At 38.6% G+C, this 14,267-nt stretch overlaps 1 protein-coding gene across 4 annotated transcripts in view; it reads left to right on the forward strand.

Annotated features, from left to right (window-relative positions):
- Window positions 1–13,959, forward strand: part of grb14 (growth factor receptor-bound protein 14) — a 68,870-nt gene extending 54,911 nt beyond the window's left edge. For all 4 annotated transcript variants that reach the window (XM_034186544.1, XM_034186543.1, XM_034186546.1 and 1 more), the window contains 5 exons: window positions 7,467–7,583; window positions 9,053–9,113; window positions 9,203–9,290; window positions 10,832–10,925; window positions 12,399–13,959. In XM_034186544.1, the coding sequence (XP_034042435.1) occupies window positions 7,467–7,583; window positions 9,053–9,113; window positions 9,203–9,290; window positions 10,832–10,925; window positions 12,399–12,545 (507 nt within the window). In that variant the 3' untranslated portion in view covers window positions 12,546–13,959. The remainder of the gene's footprint in view (window positions 1–7,466; window positions 7,584–9,052; window positions 9,114–9,202; window positions 9,291–10,831; window positions 10,926–12,398) is intronic.
- Window positions 13,960–14,267: the final 308 nt, after the last annotated feature.

Below are 14,267 nucleotides of genomic sequence, written 5' to 3' on the forward strand. Positions count from 1 at the left end.
GCCTCCTGAGGCATGTCAAGATGTTGATTATGCAGCATGATTATGGCACAGATTTGCTTTGAACTTGTCAGAGTAAAATCCCAGTCTGAAATGTGCAATTGATGTTGAAAAAAGACTTTTATTACAGAAAGACACCACATGTAGTCTTCCTGGACTGGCATAGTTACCATATTTTGCAGAGTATAATTCACATCCTTTTTCTGTATTTTCAGCTCTTTATTTTTTTATTCATTTATTTATTTATTGCCTTGTTGCTGTGTGTGTTTGTAACTGTTTTTCTTTTATTGTTGCACTTAATTTTGTTATGTGATTTATTGGAAAATTCTACATAAATAGTATTTGTAATTTTATTATTAATAACAAAAGTATGATTTTTTTTTCCCAGTATATAAGTTGTACCACAGTATAAGTTGCAGGACCTCCGAAACTAGTAAAACAAAACAAAACACTATGTGTAGGCAAAAGGATGAAGATTTATGCAGAGAAACAATGAAAAGCAACACTAAATATCAATTAATTTGTAAATAAAAAAATTAATCAGGTGCATGTGCGGCACTCTAAAGAGGGCCGTGTGACTCTGTTTATAAAGGTGAGTCCACCTCTGTGTTGAATTGAATTAGACACAAGTTAGCTAAAGTAAGCATGACACCACAGAGAGAGAGAGAGAGAGAGAGAGAGAGAGAGAGAGAGAGAGAGAGAGAGAGAGAGAGAGAAAAAAAAACATGGACAAAAACATGGATGGACACCTGAATATAGACATTACAGAGACAATTTTTCTCCGGAACTCTGGAGCCAAGAAACACAAAGTGAGGAGAAAAGGAGAGAGACCAGTGGCGGCGCCAGGAAATTTTTGTTCGGGGAGCTGAGGGGGGGGGCTGGGGTAAAAGTTGGAGGGTCTCCAAAAAATGTCGTCGAAATGAACAATATATAGTAAATTGCTTTATAAATACCAAGGTATATGTTTTAGTCACCCGTACTCCTCTAAAATGTGGTATCAATGCACACACACATCACTTAGAATGATTGCCGAACAACGATATACAGCTTCTGCATATTCTGTGTTAGTGCGCGGCTGCAGTCGACGTGCTTGATGAATTCCTGTGCAAAAAGTAGTTCCCAGATAATTGTGATATATTCCTGTGAGATAATAAGTATATCTCATCTAAATCAATTCTAAAATTTACCAGTAATAAAATTATAAAGATAAGTGAAGTTTTAAGAGTGGCCGTAATAAATATTTAGGAAACCTAAATTTTTGTAGTATGGAGTTAAATTTGTCTCATTAATTCTTGCAAATGCACAGAGGGTGATTTACAAATATCCTTTGATTTGTACACATGCTTTGTGATTCACAAACAGAAATTTCTGATTTGTAACATCTGTGTGGGTTTTTAAAAATAAATGTTTATTTGCAAAACTGAAAATTCTGTTTGTGAAGGGTGATTCAGCATCGGTGGATCACCGAACACATACATTCATCACTTTGCTCAGTTACGCAATATTGAGACATTCTCTGCGCAAAACTGCAGTTGAGATACACAAATATGTCAGTCGCTATTCACATTATTGGCAGAATTATTGGGGGGGGGGGCTGAGGGGGGCTTGGCTCATTATTGGGTGGGCTTAAGCCCCCCCAAGCCCCTCCCCCCTTGGCGCCGCCACTGAGAGAGACAGAAGTGGAAGTGAGAGCAGCAGATGAGGGAGAAGGGGAGAAGCTGGAGAGGAGAGAAGGGAGAAGGAAACTTGAGTGCAGGCCTTAAAAATAAAGGCAAAAATGTCAATCTGGTGGGAACTCAAAGTGTTTGAAGAACCCCAAGTATAGTTTATGGTTATGATGAGTTTCAGTTTGTTGATCTCAGTCTTTAATATATACTTGTTATAGTAAATTTAATTGTTGAGAGACAATAATGATGAAATAACGCACTTTTTATTAACTGATATAATCTTTACTATATCAGATTAAGTGCAGCAATGAATTATGATCACTGTGGTCATATTGTGCCATTTTTGCAAAGTTCTCAGGTTACACAGTTTATTTTTTAAATATTTTTTCAATTGTTTATTTAAATGAGCGAGGTTCTTTGCTCACTGCTTTTGCATTTCTTAGCAACTTGCGCCTTTTCTGCTCTATGCATGTCGCAATTTGAATTATTTCAGTGACTACCATGACTCCTGAAAAACTTCATGGGGAAACACAGACACAACTGCCAAGTAGATGCAGGTGAAGTGCTCACTAACATGGATTTTAGATCATTCGCTGCAATGCAAGAAAAATGGGAAGAAAAGAAAACTGTTGTGTTTACATTTGTGTTGAGTATACATGTAAAATATTGATTACTAATATCATTGGTAGACCATAGGCAGTATGGTTGATGAGCTGGTTCACTTTTGATTTAACCTTTATTTAACCAGGTAGGTTATTAAGAAAAAAAATTGTATTTACAATAACGACCTGGTGGATAGGGAAGCTACAGAGGTAGATCACAAATGTGGATCAAACAACACATTTTACAGTATATACAACAGAGTAGAATTAGTAAGAGACAATAACATTCTCAGTCATAAAAAACCTAATTACTTCATTTTAGCCAAAGCATGAGCAGGTTTCAGTCAGCAGATTATTTAAAATACGCTTAAAATTTCCTATTAAAATTTCCTAAAATTTCCTATAAAATTTTTCTATACTTTTAGGGGAACCCTTTCATAAATTTGTATATTTACAAAGGGAACATGGTTTATTTATTTTGTAACCACAATATTTCAGTAATGCTGAGCAGAGGAAACTTCCCATTGTTCTTTGTATGTCAGTGTTACTGTAATATTTCCATCAGTTTGCAATGAGGGTACTTCTGGCTGTATCTCACTGGAACTAACACATGTAACATTTATATTTGCATCACTGGTAACTCATGTGGTACAAATGGTGCAACAAACACATTAATTCTTTTTTAACTTCAGCTATTTTTATATGTAGGCCCCAAATTTTCAGGGCCTACAAATAAATGGACAAACTAATTACAAGGATTATTGTTAATACAAATCACTAATTTTACAGCCAGTCCAGTCAGGGGATGGATACATACACATTTTCAAGACACTAAATATGTATTGAAATTCCTTTACATCAATCACTAAGAAATACAACCAGTGTGGATACTGTTGGGTAAATGTGTCTGGAGTAGGCAGTTTTTAAAAACTGAGTCACTCTCACTTGCATTGAGAGGGAATGTTGACTATCTACGCATGATACGGCAAGTAGGTGCCTCAGTGTTGAAGTCCCCAGCAGCTGGAGAAGGCCAAGGTGACACCCACACGTCAGCTGACTACAACAGATAGACAGCATCGTGGTGCGATAATAGTATGGGTGTTGCCTGGGTGGTTGCCATTCAGGACTTGTGATGGTCCTGTGGTGTGGTGGATGCAGCAGTCCCAGACTTGATGACTTGATTGTGTATAAAAATAGTTTAAACTCCTAAATGTTTTATGGAGTATGTTTTATTAAATATTCAGGGCTGTGAAAAGAAAATTGTGAAATCCGAGGAAAATTTGCAGGGGGTCGAGCCGGGGTTTAGGACCCGCGGGGCCCCAGAAACAAAACTAAATTTGTATCTAATGATACATTTTCAGCATGTCCTGAAATAAAATAAAATAAAATCTCAAAAGAAGTGCATATTTAAATGATCCTAGACTCAACCTTTCATTTGAACTGTCAATGATAATGTTGAAATAACAATTATGCATTAACTCAGAACAATTAAACTACATGAAATTAATGAAGACTGAAAAGACTGTTAAAGCATTTCAAAAACCACTGCTAAAGCTTGTAGAATAATTTGAAAATCAGGGTAAAATATCATTAACATACCTTATAGTAAAAAAGCCACATATTGTTGTGTAAATTTCTGTAAATCCACAGTCTTTTTTCCCATAAAATCAGTCTACATTAATAAAAAACAAAAAACAAAACTCATTTACATTCTTGTGTAAATTCATGTAAATCCATTCAAAGCCACAATGTCTTTTTTTCCCAATGAAAAAAGTCTCGATTAATAATAAAAAAGTCACATAATCTTGTCTAAAATCCTGTTTGAACAGCACAATGTTTATTTTGCAGAGAGAAAAAATTCTTACCGTCTTTCTTGATGGTACAGTTCGCATTTTCTTTTATCTTTCAGGTGTGTTCATGAAGCCAGCGACAATTCCACGGATTCTTGTCCTTATCAAACTTTTTCAAAGTCTTTCTCGCCATCTTCTCTCTGTCTGACGTCGCTCCATGACACAGACACGCTGCAAAATTCTTCTTTTAAAAACTTGAGAGCTCTAAAAGTTTGCGATGTCCACATGCTACGTTTAGCTTAAGCGTCTTGCAGGAGCCACACAGTATCGCCGCAACAACCACCCATGTCCCGCTTTACGACAACTGCCGCAACAGCTACGCTTTGAGTGGCATTTTTCCTCTGCGAAGTTCCACGGATCCGAGGACACAGATTTGTATCTGTAACGCACAGATCAGTGTCTGTGGACTTGTAAAACTTGCACAATGTCGTAAAAAAAAGGAAACACTTTGCAATAAGGCACTTTAAAAACTCAGTGACGATCACAATTACAGAGTACCACACTAACACCCCTCCTCCCATGATGAAATCTGCGGAATTCCTCGGATCCGCGGAGTTTTCACAGCCCTGAATATTGGATTACTTTGTCACCCACACTGCAAAAAGTACATTCTTTCAGTTTCTCCCTTTCACTTTCGGTCACCACATAGATCCAATAAGGGCCGTCATGTTGATCTGCCACGTTTTCCTTCCTGTAATACTAGCTAAATATATTATGTCTACCAATCTTAATTTCAGTCTGCATCCATGGTGATGTTCCATTTTGGTCGTCGGTCTCGCTCAGCATCATGGTGAGACATTATACACCCCAAATGCTTCTTGTTAATGTATTTACACTATGTTGGCGCTAACATGCGCCAGGTGCCGTAGTGACAAAGTCAGGCTGGTTTCATGCCCCAGAATAGCCTCATGCTCTCTAGGGAGTATTTTTGTGTGGGTGATCATGTTTTATTTTTGGGTTTTCAACACGTTCGCAGACTGTTTGCTTTCTAAAAATACACAAGGATCAGCTGCTTTTCAGATTTAACAACTCTTCACCTCCATGCTGTCAGGAGGCCACATTTGACCAACCACCCTGTTAAGGGGATTATGACAAAAGATATGGGAGCACATGAATCTGCTAAAAGCAAGGTCAGGGTGATGAATCTTCTGGAGGCAGGATTAGCTCAGCATAAAAATACAGCTTCACAGAAATCACGCCGAAAAGTAAAGGGAAGCCAAAGTCACCCACACTGCTGCATAATACTCCCTAAGCCACTGATAGGTGTCTTTAAATCATCTCAATGGCAGCTGAGTGGATCAGAGAGGCTGGAATGTCTCCATCCACAGAGTAAACACTGCTCACTTTGTTTTAAATGTGCCTTTGCATAGTGAGCTTATTAGGTGGTGCAGGAAAAAAAAATGTGAAAGCCACTTAGTAATCTGCAAGAACAATTTGTTGAAGAACTGAAATGTGCGTTATATTCAAAGGCACTCTGATCTATATTTAATGGTGTGTTCTGTCTGGAACCATCTAGAAATGATGAAGATGGAATCACATTACTCGGACACTAGATGGCAACACAATACTGCAATTCTCCAAAGTCAGTCAGCTGTCTGAAAGTGACAGCAGGTTTTTCCACAGTCAGCAAGACAATGAAATGTTGTCTAAATCAATAAGTTTGAATTAAAATCAAGAAGAAATACAACCTCAATTCCAATGAAGTTGGGGCGTTGTGTAAAATGTAAATAAAAACAGAATACAATGATTTGCAAATCTTCTTCAACCTATATTCAATTGGTTACACCACAAAGACAAGATATTTAATGTTCAAACTGATAAACGTTATTGTTTTTGTGGAAATATTTGCTCATTTTGAAATGGATGCCTGCAACATGTTTCAAAAAAGTTGGGACAGTGGTATGTTTACCACTGTGTTACATCACCTTTCCTTCTAACAACACTCAATAAGTGTTTGGAAACTGAGGACACTAATTGTTGAAGATTTGTAGGTGGAATTCTTTTACATTCTTGCTTGATGTACGACTTCAGTTGTTCAACAGTCTGGGGCCTCCATTGTCGTATTTTGTACTTCATAATACGCCACACATTTCCAATGGGTTACAGGTATGGACTGCAGGCAGGCCATTCTCGTACCCATACTCTTTTACTATGAAGCCATGCTGTTGTAACACGTGGATAATGTGGCTTGGCATTGTCTTGCTAAAATAAGCAGTCCCTGAAAAAGACGTTGCTTGGATGGCAGCATGTGTTGCTCTAAAACCTGGATGTACCTTTAGCATTGATAGTGTCATCACAGATGTGTAAGTTGTCCATGCCATGGGCACTAACACACCCCATACCATCACAGATGCTGGCTTTTGAACTTTGCACTGGTAACAATCTGGATGGTCGTTTTGCGTTGCGCTTGTAGATGTAGTGACGAACTGTGTTAACTGACAATAGTTTTCTGAAGTGTTTCTGAGCCCACGCAGTAAGATCTTTTACACGATTTAATGCAGTGCCGCCTGAGGGATCGAAGGTCACGGGCATTTAATGTTGGTTTTTGGCCTTGCCGCTTACATGTAGACAGTTGTTCAGATTCTCTGACTGTAGATGATGGAATCTCTAAATTCCTTGCAATTGAACATTGAGAAACATTGTTCTTAAACTGTTGGACTATTTTTTACGCAGTTTTTCACAAAGTGGTGATCCTCGCCCCATCTATGATTGTGAACGGCTGAGGCTTTAGGGATGCTCCTTTTATACCCAATCATGACACTCAGTTAGTGTCCTCAGTTCCCAAACACTTATTGAGTGTCATTAGAAGATCATTGGAAGATGTAACACAGTGCTAAACATTCCACTGTCCCAACTTTTTTGAAACGTGTTGCAGGCATCCATTTTAAAATGAGCAAATATTTGCACAAAAACGAAAATGTCTATCAGTTTGAACATTAAATATCTTGTCTTTGTGGTGTATTCAATTGAATATAGGTTGAAGAGGATTTGCAAATCATTGTATTCTGTTTTATTTACATTTCACACAACGTCCCAACTTCATTGGAATTGGGGTTGTAAGTCTTATTGACCCTGAAGAATATTTGCTGCAGATGTTTATACCTAAAGCGAATGAGAGTCTCTGATTTCCACCTTGATGTGATGCTCAGCCATCACAGGTTCCTTCCCAAACCAGTACCTATTTGCAGTTGGGTAAACTTGGACAATGTGGATGAAGTCTCTTGTCCAAGCACACAGACAGGTAGCGTGACTGGGAATCAAACTACAGTTAACACATTGGTAGACTAACTCCTTGTACCACTGACTGACCTGCTCTACAATTAACATTTATTTTAAATGTGTCATTTCAGAGAAGCACCTCCGAGAACTCCCTGGTGGCGATGGACTTTTCAGGCCAAAAGAGTCGGGTGATCGAGAACCCATCTGAGGCTCTGTCTGTGGCAGTGGAGGAAGGGTTATCATGGAGGGTAAATCACTCAGAGAACTCTCTTTGCCGGACAAATAACAGTAACAGAAGATTCCAGCTGCTTAAATAAGAAAAAGGAAACTCAAGCTTTTATCTTTTTTTAAAGTAGCTGTGGTCCTGTTGTTACTTACAGAACAAGCATTCAGAAAATTCATAGCCTCACCCCATCACCATCTCCCCATACATGCATTGGCGAATACTGCAAACGCAGTAACAGTAATGGAAAATTATTACTGAGTTGATCACAATAAATGACAATCAAAAGAAGTCAGTAAAGTTAGTTTTTTATATGCAGACTTGTACATATCAATCAATAAAGTTCTATCTAATCTAATCTAATTTTAATTTGTCTGTCATCTGCTGAATGTGTGTGGATTTTTATTGGAGGGAATAATCTTATCATCAACATGCATGACTGAAATTACAACCCCAAATCAGAAAAAGTTGCACTTATATGAAAAATAAAACAAACCAAAAAAAGAGAATTAAAAAAAAAACAAAAAAAAAAAAACAAAAACAAAATGGCAACTACAACAATTATATATAAAAAATATAAACCCATGAAGAAAAAACTGTGATGCTCACATTTTCTTTGAATTCTGTTTTGTGTGATCAACTTAATTTAATTTGTTAATATACATCCATTCCTGCATTTAAGACCCACAACACATTCCGTAAAACGGTGGGATGAGAGTAATTTGTTCTAATGATTATATGATCACTTTTACAGCCAGTTTTATGATTCTTACAGGATGGCTACATGATCATGAACATGAACATGTACAAGTCATGAACATTTCCAAGTCACTGAATATGTCTTGGGCTTAATTTAACATCAAACATTATGAAATACAAACCATATAGTACTGTGTGATAAATCTGTGTCAAGTCAGCAGTTCTCAAAAACTGAGTGACTATACTGGAAGGAAATTAGTGAGGGAAGCCACCAAGACACCCAGACAACTTTGAAGGAGTTATAGGTGTCTGTGGTTGGAGAAACTGCGCATAGTGCAACTTTAGACTGTTGCATCACCAATTTTACAGATTTGTGGTGAAGAGGAGGACTTTCTTAAAAAGAACTTAGAATATTTCAGCTGCAGATTACAAGAAGTTCTGTTTTCCTGTTTTACAGCCCTTTCCTACTCCAGTCCAACAAGAAGCTTTCCACAGTGCACATCATGTCAGTGTCTGCTGTGGATTTATGACTATAGACTTTAATGTTTTTGAAACACTCGGTGGCCACTATTAATTATCTAAAAATGTGTATACGGTATGTTTTTTTTTGTAGACTTCTTAGGTATCAACAGAATGTGCAGGAAGACTTTGAATGAGAAAATAAAGACAGAAGTTGACAGTTAACACTTTTAACAAGAACAGTACAAACTTGTGACTTAAACATTACAACTTTGTATCGACGTGTGCATCCATGTGCCGCTCTACACTATTATCCGTATTATTTTCTGTTCTTAGAGGAAAAGTGTCCACCGACTGAGCTCCCATGGGAGTCCGCAGAGCTCCGTGTCAAACATAGGTACCTCAGCTGCTTCTTATTATTCTTATTTGCTGCATGCAGACGGCAGCACGGAAATTCATGTGACATTGGCTTTCTGTTTATCACAGCTCTCCATTTGGCTCAGCCCTGGTTCCACAGTAAACTGTCTCGGGACGAAGCTCAGCGCCTGATCACACAGCAGGGTCTTATTGATGGGTAAGTAATCTTTTCTTTATTTCGTAGCATGATGTCGTGAAAGATGTGTTAAACACCGCAAACGCCGTAATGCAGCCATTGTATAGTACTGCCAGTCAGGTCAGTGTCTTTTATGGAGAAGGCACAGAGCCACTTTGGGGGGACCTTAACCCTCTGGGGCCGACGCCGTTGTATACGATGGCTAAGACCAAGCTTTGCTAAATTATAAATAACTTTTTAATGATATGAGATAGAAACGTACCTTTTTTTGCTGAAAAGTTAACTCCGCTGACTTTCAAGCCAGCCGTCGGCCATCTTTGTACTCCTCCTAGAAGCTATGTGATGATGTGTGCAATGTGAGTGTCCAGCAGAGCAGCACAGAACAGTCCAAAACACAGTAGAAGTTTGTGATGTAAACTTTGTGTAATAGCAGACAGAAATTGCTTTGAGATGAGACAAACAAAACACATAGATCATTTTGTATATATTCTTCAAAATGTGCATTGTGTTTATTGTGTGAACCTTTTTGTTGTACAGTCTTTCACACAAGACCTCAAATTACCTTTATAAAGTGTCAAAACAGTTTATTATAGTTTGCTGTGTGCTTTGAATAAATGTGTGTGGAAAATTATTTTTCACTTTATTTTTTCCTTTCTTATTTCTGATTGTAAACCTTTATTACACTTATAAAACACAACAAAAACATATATATTCTGAAAGCACATGTTGTCCTGAAAAGAAGAGACATAAAACTTGATTGTGGGATGCAGGGAGAGCTGTTAACAGCAATAATAAAACATTTATGCCAGGCGAGTGAACTGTCCAAAAAAAATGCCCTCGGACCCCTTAAGATGACTTTTGGGGAAAAAGACTTACTGAAATGAAATGGTGCTGGTGTACATGGCAATAATGATAACAATAATAATGTAAGTAGTGGTATAAAAAGACTCTAATGAGCAGCATTTCTTTATGAAGGATAACATTTTGTGTTTAAACAAACCGATCATTTCCTGCATGATAGTTTCCTGCGGTACGTGTCGTGGTTGTTGGTCCCCTGCAAGCCCACAGATGACCCCATGGGGTTGCGCTTGCAGTTTGAGGGTTATGTGGTACTGATGTATCTCCTCAAAATCCTTCACGCTGCCACCCATCTCTTTACATGTGTCACATAGACTTACAGCTTTCCTATACACATGTGCTCAGTTTTAGGTTGTCCAGTTACTTACAGCCTCTGAAGAGCAGGGATGGGTTCTGGCTCCTACTCTGTCCAATGCTTCATGAACTGGGCACTGGGTGGGGCTGTGGAGACCAGTGGCTTTGGAACCTTTGGTGGTGAGGAAAGGGTTACTAACCGTGACTTCGTGGTTGATGTTGTGGTCTTTGTGGAATCAATGGCTGTCCCGAGTGCAGCACTTGAAAAGCTGAGTGAGGAATCTCAGTGTTTGGGATTGTGATTGTCCTGGGTCACAAATAAGATCCAGGATTTCAGAGACTTCCTGGACTCGGCCAACAGAAGTGTATCTGCTCGACAGAAGTGTTGAACTTTTTCATTTTGTTTTCAGAGTATTCCTTCTGAGGGACAGCCAAAGCAACCCCAAGACATTTGTTCTCTCCCTGTGCCACATGCAGAGGATCAAACACTTTCAAATCTTGCCCGTGAGTACAAACCACAATTTTGATTTATATTTAGACTTTTTTTTGAGTTAAAGTAGTTCACCTTTTTACCTCAGTCACCTTAAAACATGATTAGCAATCAAGCCACTGTGTGCTCATCTCACCTTAGACAACTGCATTGTATGATAAAAATCCTGCTTTCAGTAAAATTACTGTAAAGAAAATACACGGATATCAATGGGGCGACTACAGTAGAGCTCCAAAAATCATATGTTCCTGTTTTTTTGGGATTACTTACAATATACTATATTGTTAATGATATTATTCAGTTTCTGGGCCACACGGTGACCCAAGAAGCTTTCAAAAAAGAATGTTCCTGTCCCCATTGTGCACACAATATGGAGTTACATGTGAAAGACATCTGACTTGAAACATGCCAAATCAGTTTGTGGTTCCATATCAAATCAGCTTTGGTGACCGTGAGCAAAACGTGAGAAGTTACAATAAATTATTGTTAAAATGTTATTAGGACTGTATACTTTGCACAGTGGCTTAGTGGTTAGCGCTGATGCCTCACAGAGGGAAGGTTGTGGGATCGCCTCCCATCTTTTCTGTGTGGCGTTTCCATGTTGTACCTTTGTTTGCGTGGGTTTCCTCCAAGAAGCTTCCTCCCACATCCTGTAGGTGTGTTTGCTGGTGTGAATTTGTCTATATGTGGCCCTGCGACAGACTGGCATTCAGTCCAGGGTGTACCCGCCTCACGCCCTATGACTTCTGGGATAGGCTTCAGCGCACCCATGACCCTTAATTGAAGTGTTGAAAATAGATGGATGGGGGTATACTTTGTGCTACATATGCACTAAACAAACTGACCAGGACTAGCACCTGATGTAGGGTTGATATATACCAGTATATCAGGAAAAATACACCATGCTGGCCATATTTCTTCACATGTTTTGGACATGATGTTTCAGATGTTTTCGATTTACAGCAAATCCAAGGTGGATCTGCATGTTGAATTGTCACAAGTTTTACGCCGGATACCAGGATAACATACTCTATCACACTGCTAAACCAGTTCTATGACAGGGTAAAATCAACTCTATCATGCTGTGAATGACTCTTATTGAGGTTGAAAAATGTGATTTGACAAGACGGTAGAGCAGATTTCACTCTATAATAGAGTGCATTTAAGTCTATTTGCACTGGGACCAAATGTTGTCCTGGCAGAGTATATTTTACTCTGCAAAATTTACTGTGTCCAGCCCCACACAGCCGGACATCACCAGGGTACCCAGCTAGTTTTTCAATAAAGGATTTCTCCCAAATGAAGCTGTTGTCAGTGGTGGATCGTGCACTCTGACCCCTTGATTGCAAAGAATGTTTTAATGTGACTCTGTAAAAAAAATTAACTTGTCTTTAAATTGCTGTGTGAAATTTCTGCATCACTCACTCAGTGAGCTGACTGTATGATCCTCGACAGCCGCCTTTCCGTGTGTGCATGTGGGATTACAGGTAGATGATGAAGGGGAGGTCTTCTACAGTCTGGATGATGCTCACACGCGGTTTACTGACTTGATCCAGCTGGTGGACTTTTACCAGCTAAACCGCGGGGTGCTGCCCTGCAAGCTCAAACACCACTGTGTTCGGATCACACTGTAAACGCGGGGGTCCCTGAGGGGCCCCTGAGGGACTTCTGAGGGTCAACCTGCACCTTAACTCCTCGACCTTCCTGGACAAGCACTCCCACCGCTCTCGTGCCTTGAAGAAGAAGAGGGACGCGGCCGATAACTGAACGGACACGCCCATTGAAACCACCTGAGTCACCGTGTGCTAACTGGCCTCATTTTTTTATTTTCAGAAAAAAATGTGAAATCAACAAATAAACAAAATAATTAGAGATGCTGAAAATATTGCTGCATGATGTAATGCACATGAGTCATTTTATGGACCCAGAGGTGGTGGAAAAATCCCAAGTATTATCCCAAATTTGGATTTCTATTATATGAAATCCAAGTTAAACTTTTACGGTATCCTGTGTGATGTTGTGCTGAATGCATACAGCAAAAAGCTCAGTGACAGCGGATATGTTTGACTTTTCTTTGAGAACGCGTCACAGCAGTTCTCATCGCTCTGAACAGTTGAATTCCAAACATGTTGTCTATTTGAAGCCATGAAATGCTGGGAATTTACTACACTAATCCTCTGTCCAAATTTACCTCAAATTAAGCAGTATTTCTTTTTACTTACCTCCCCCAACACACACATCACCACCAGAGTTATATTTTTTCCTGCATCTGCCTGTTGGAGTTTTAACCCATTAACACAATTACTTGAAAACAAATGGACTGATTTTCATCAGCTGTTCAGATAGTTCAATTGAACCGGAATAGAATTTTTCTATATCCCCCCCCCCCCTTTTTTTGGGGTGTAATCTGCAAAAGAACCGAAGCAAAGAAACACACAATCTTAGCCCTTATTTTGTTAAAGGTTCATACTGAAATACAGTTTCTGCAGAACAGTTATTCAATCATGACAGAAAAATAAAACAATGTTTAAATTATTTATGATAAAGCGTGCTAAAATATTAAAGATATCCTGTGAGTACCATTTACCTTTAAAACAATAGTTTAGGATGGATTATCCCATGGTTTTACAAAAACATTGTTTTGATCAATTCATTATTCATTGATTATACTATAGCACTGAAACGCGAAACACTCACTCTTCACCCATCCCGTGGCAGATAGATGGTTATTTTAGAGATGTGGTGATATGCCAGTTGTCTGCTTGAGTGGTGACCAGCCAAGACACAAGGCAGTTCCGTTTTTTGTCGTGGATTCGCCAAAGCAGAGTGCCAATGAATGCTCCGAGACTTGACTTGAAGATCAAAAACCACATTTAACATTGTTTTGGACTTTTGCACAGCACTGCATTTAAAAATAAATAAATAATTGAAAAATGACAGAGCCATGTCATTTTAAACGGTGTTAAAGGTTTTTTGGGACATTTCAAAATGAAATCTGACCCTTTTTTAAATTCGGCTTTGGATTTTGGAAGCTTGTAGGACTGTTACTAAAAAGGGATGACGCCGAGAAATCAAGTTTTTTTTTTTTCAAATTCAATTTTTTTTCCAATTCCAATGAAGTTGGGACGTTGTGTAAAATGTAAATAAAACAGAATACAATGATTTTCAAATCCTCTTCAACCTATATTCAATTGAAGTCATAGTCATACATTCAGGTCCATAAATATTTGGACCATGACGCAATTTTTGTAATTTTGCATCTGTATCATTACAGTGCACTTAAAATGAAACAACCAAGATGTGCTTGTGTAATGCAGACTTTTAGTTTTAGGACGATGGCTTTAATTCTTTCAGAG

Source organism: Thalassophryne amazonica, chromosome 14 (genome assembly GCF_902500255.1).
Source record: "Thalassophryne amazonica chromosome 14, fThaAma1.1, whole genome shotgun sequence".
Classification (NCBI taxonomy): Eukaryota; Metazoa; Chordata; class Actinopteri; order Batrachoidiformes; family Batrachoididae; genus Thalassophryne; species Thalassophryne amazonica.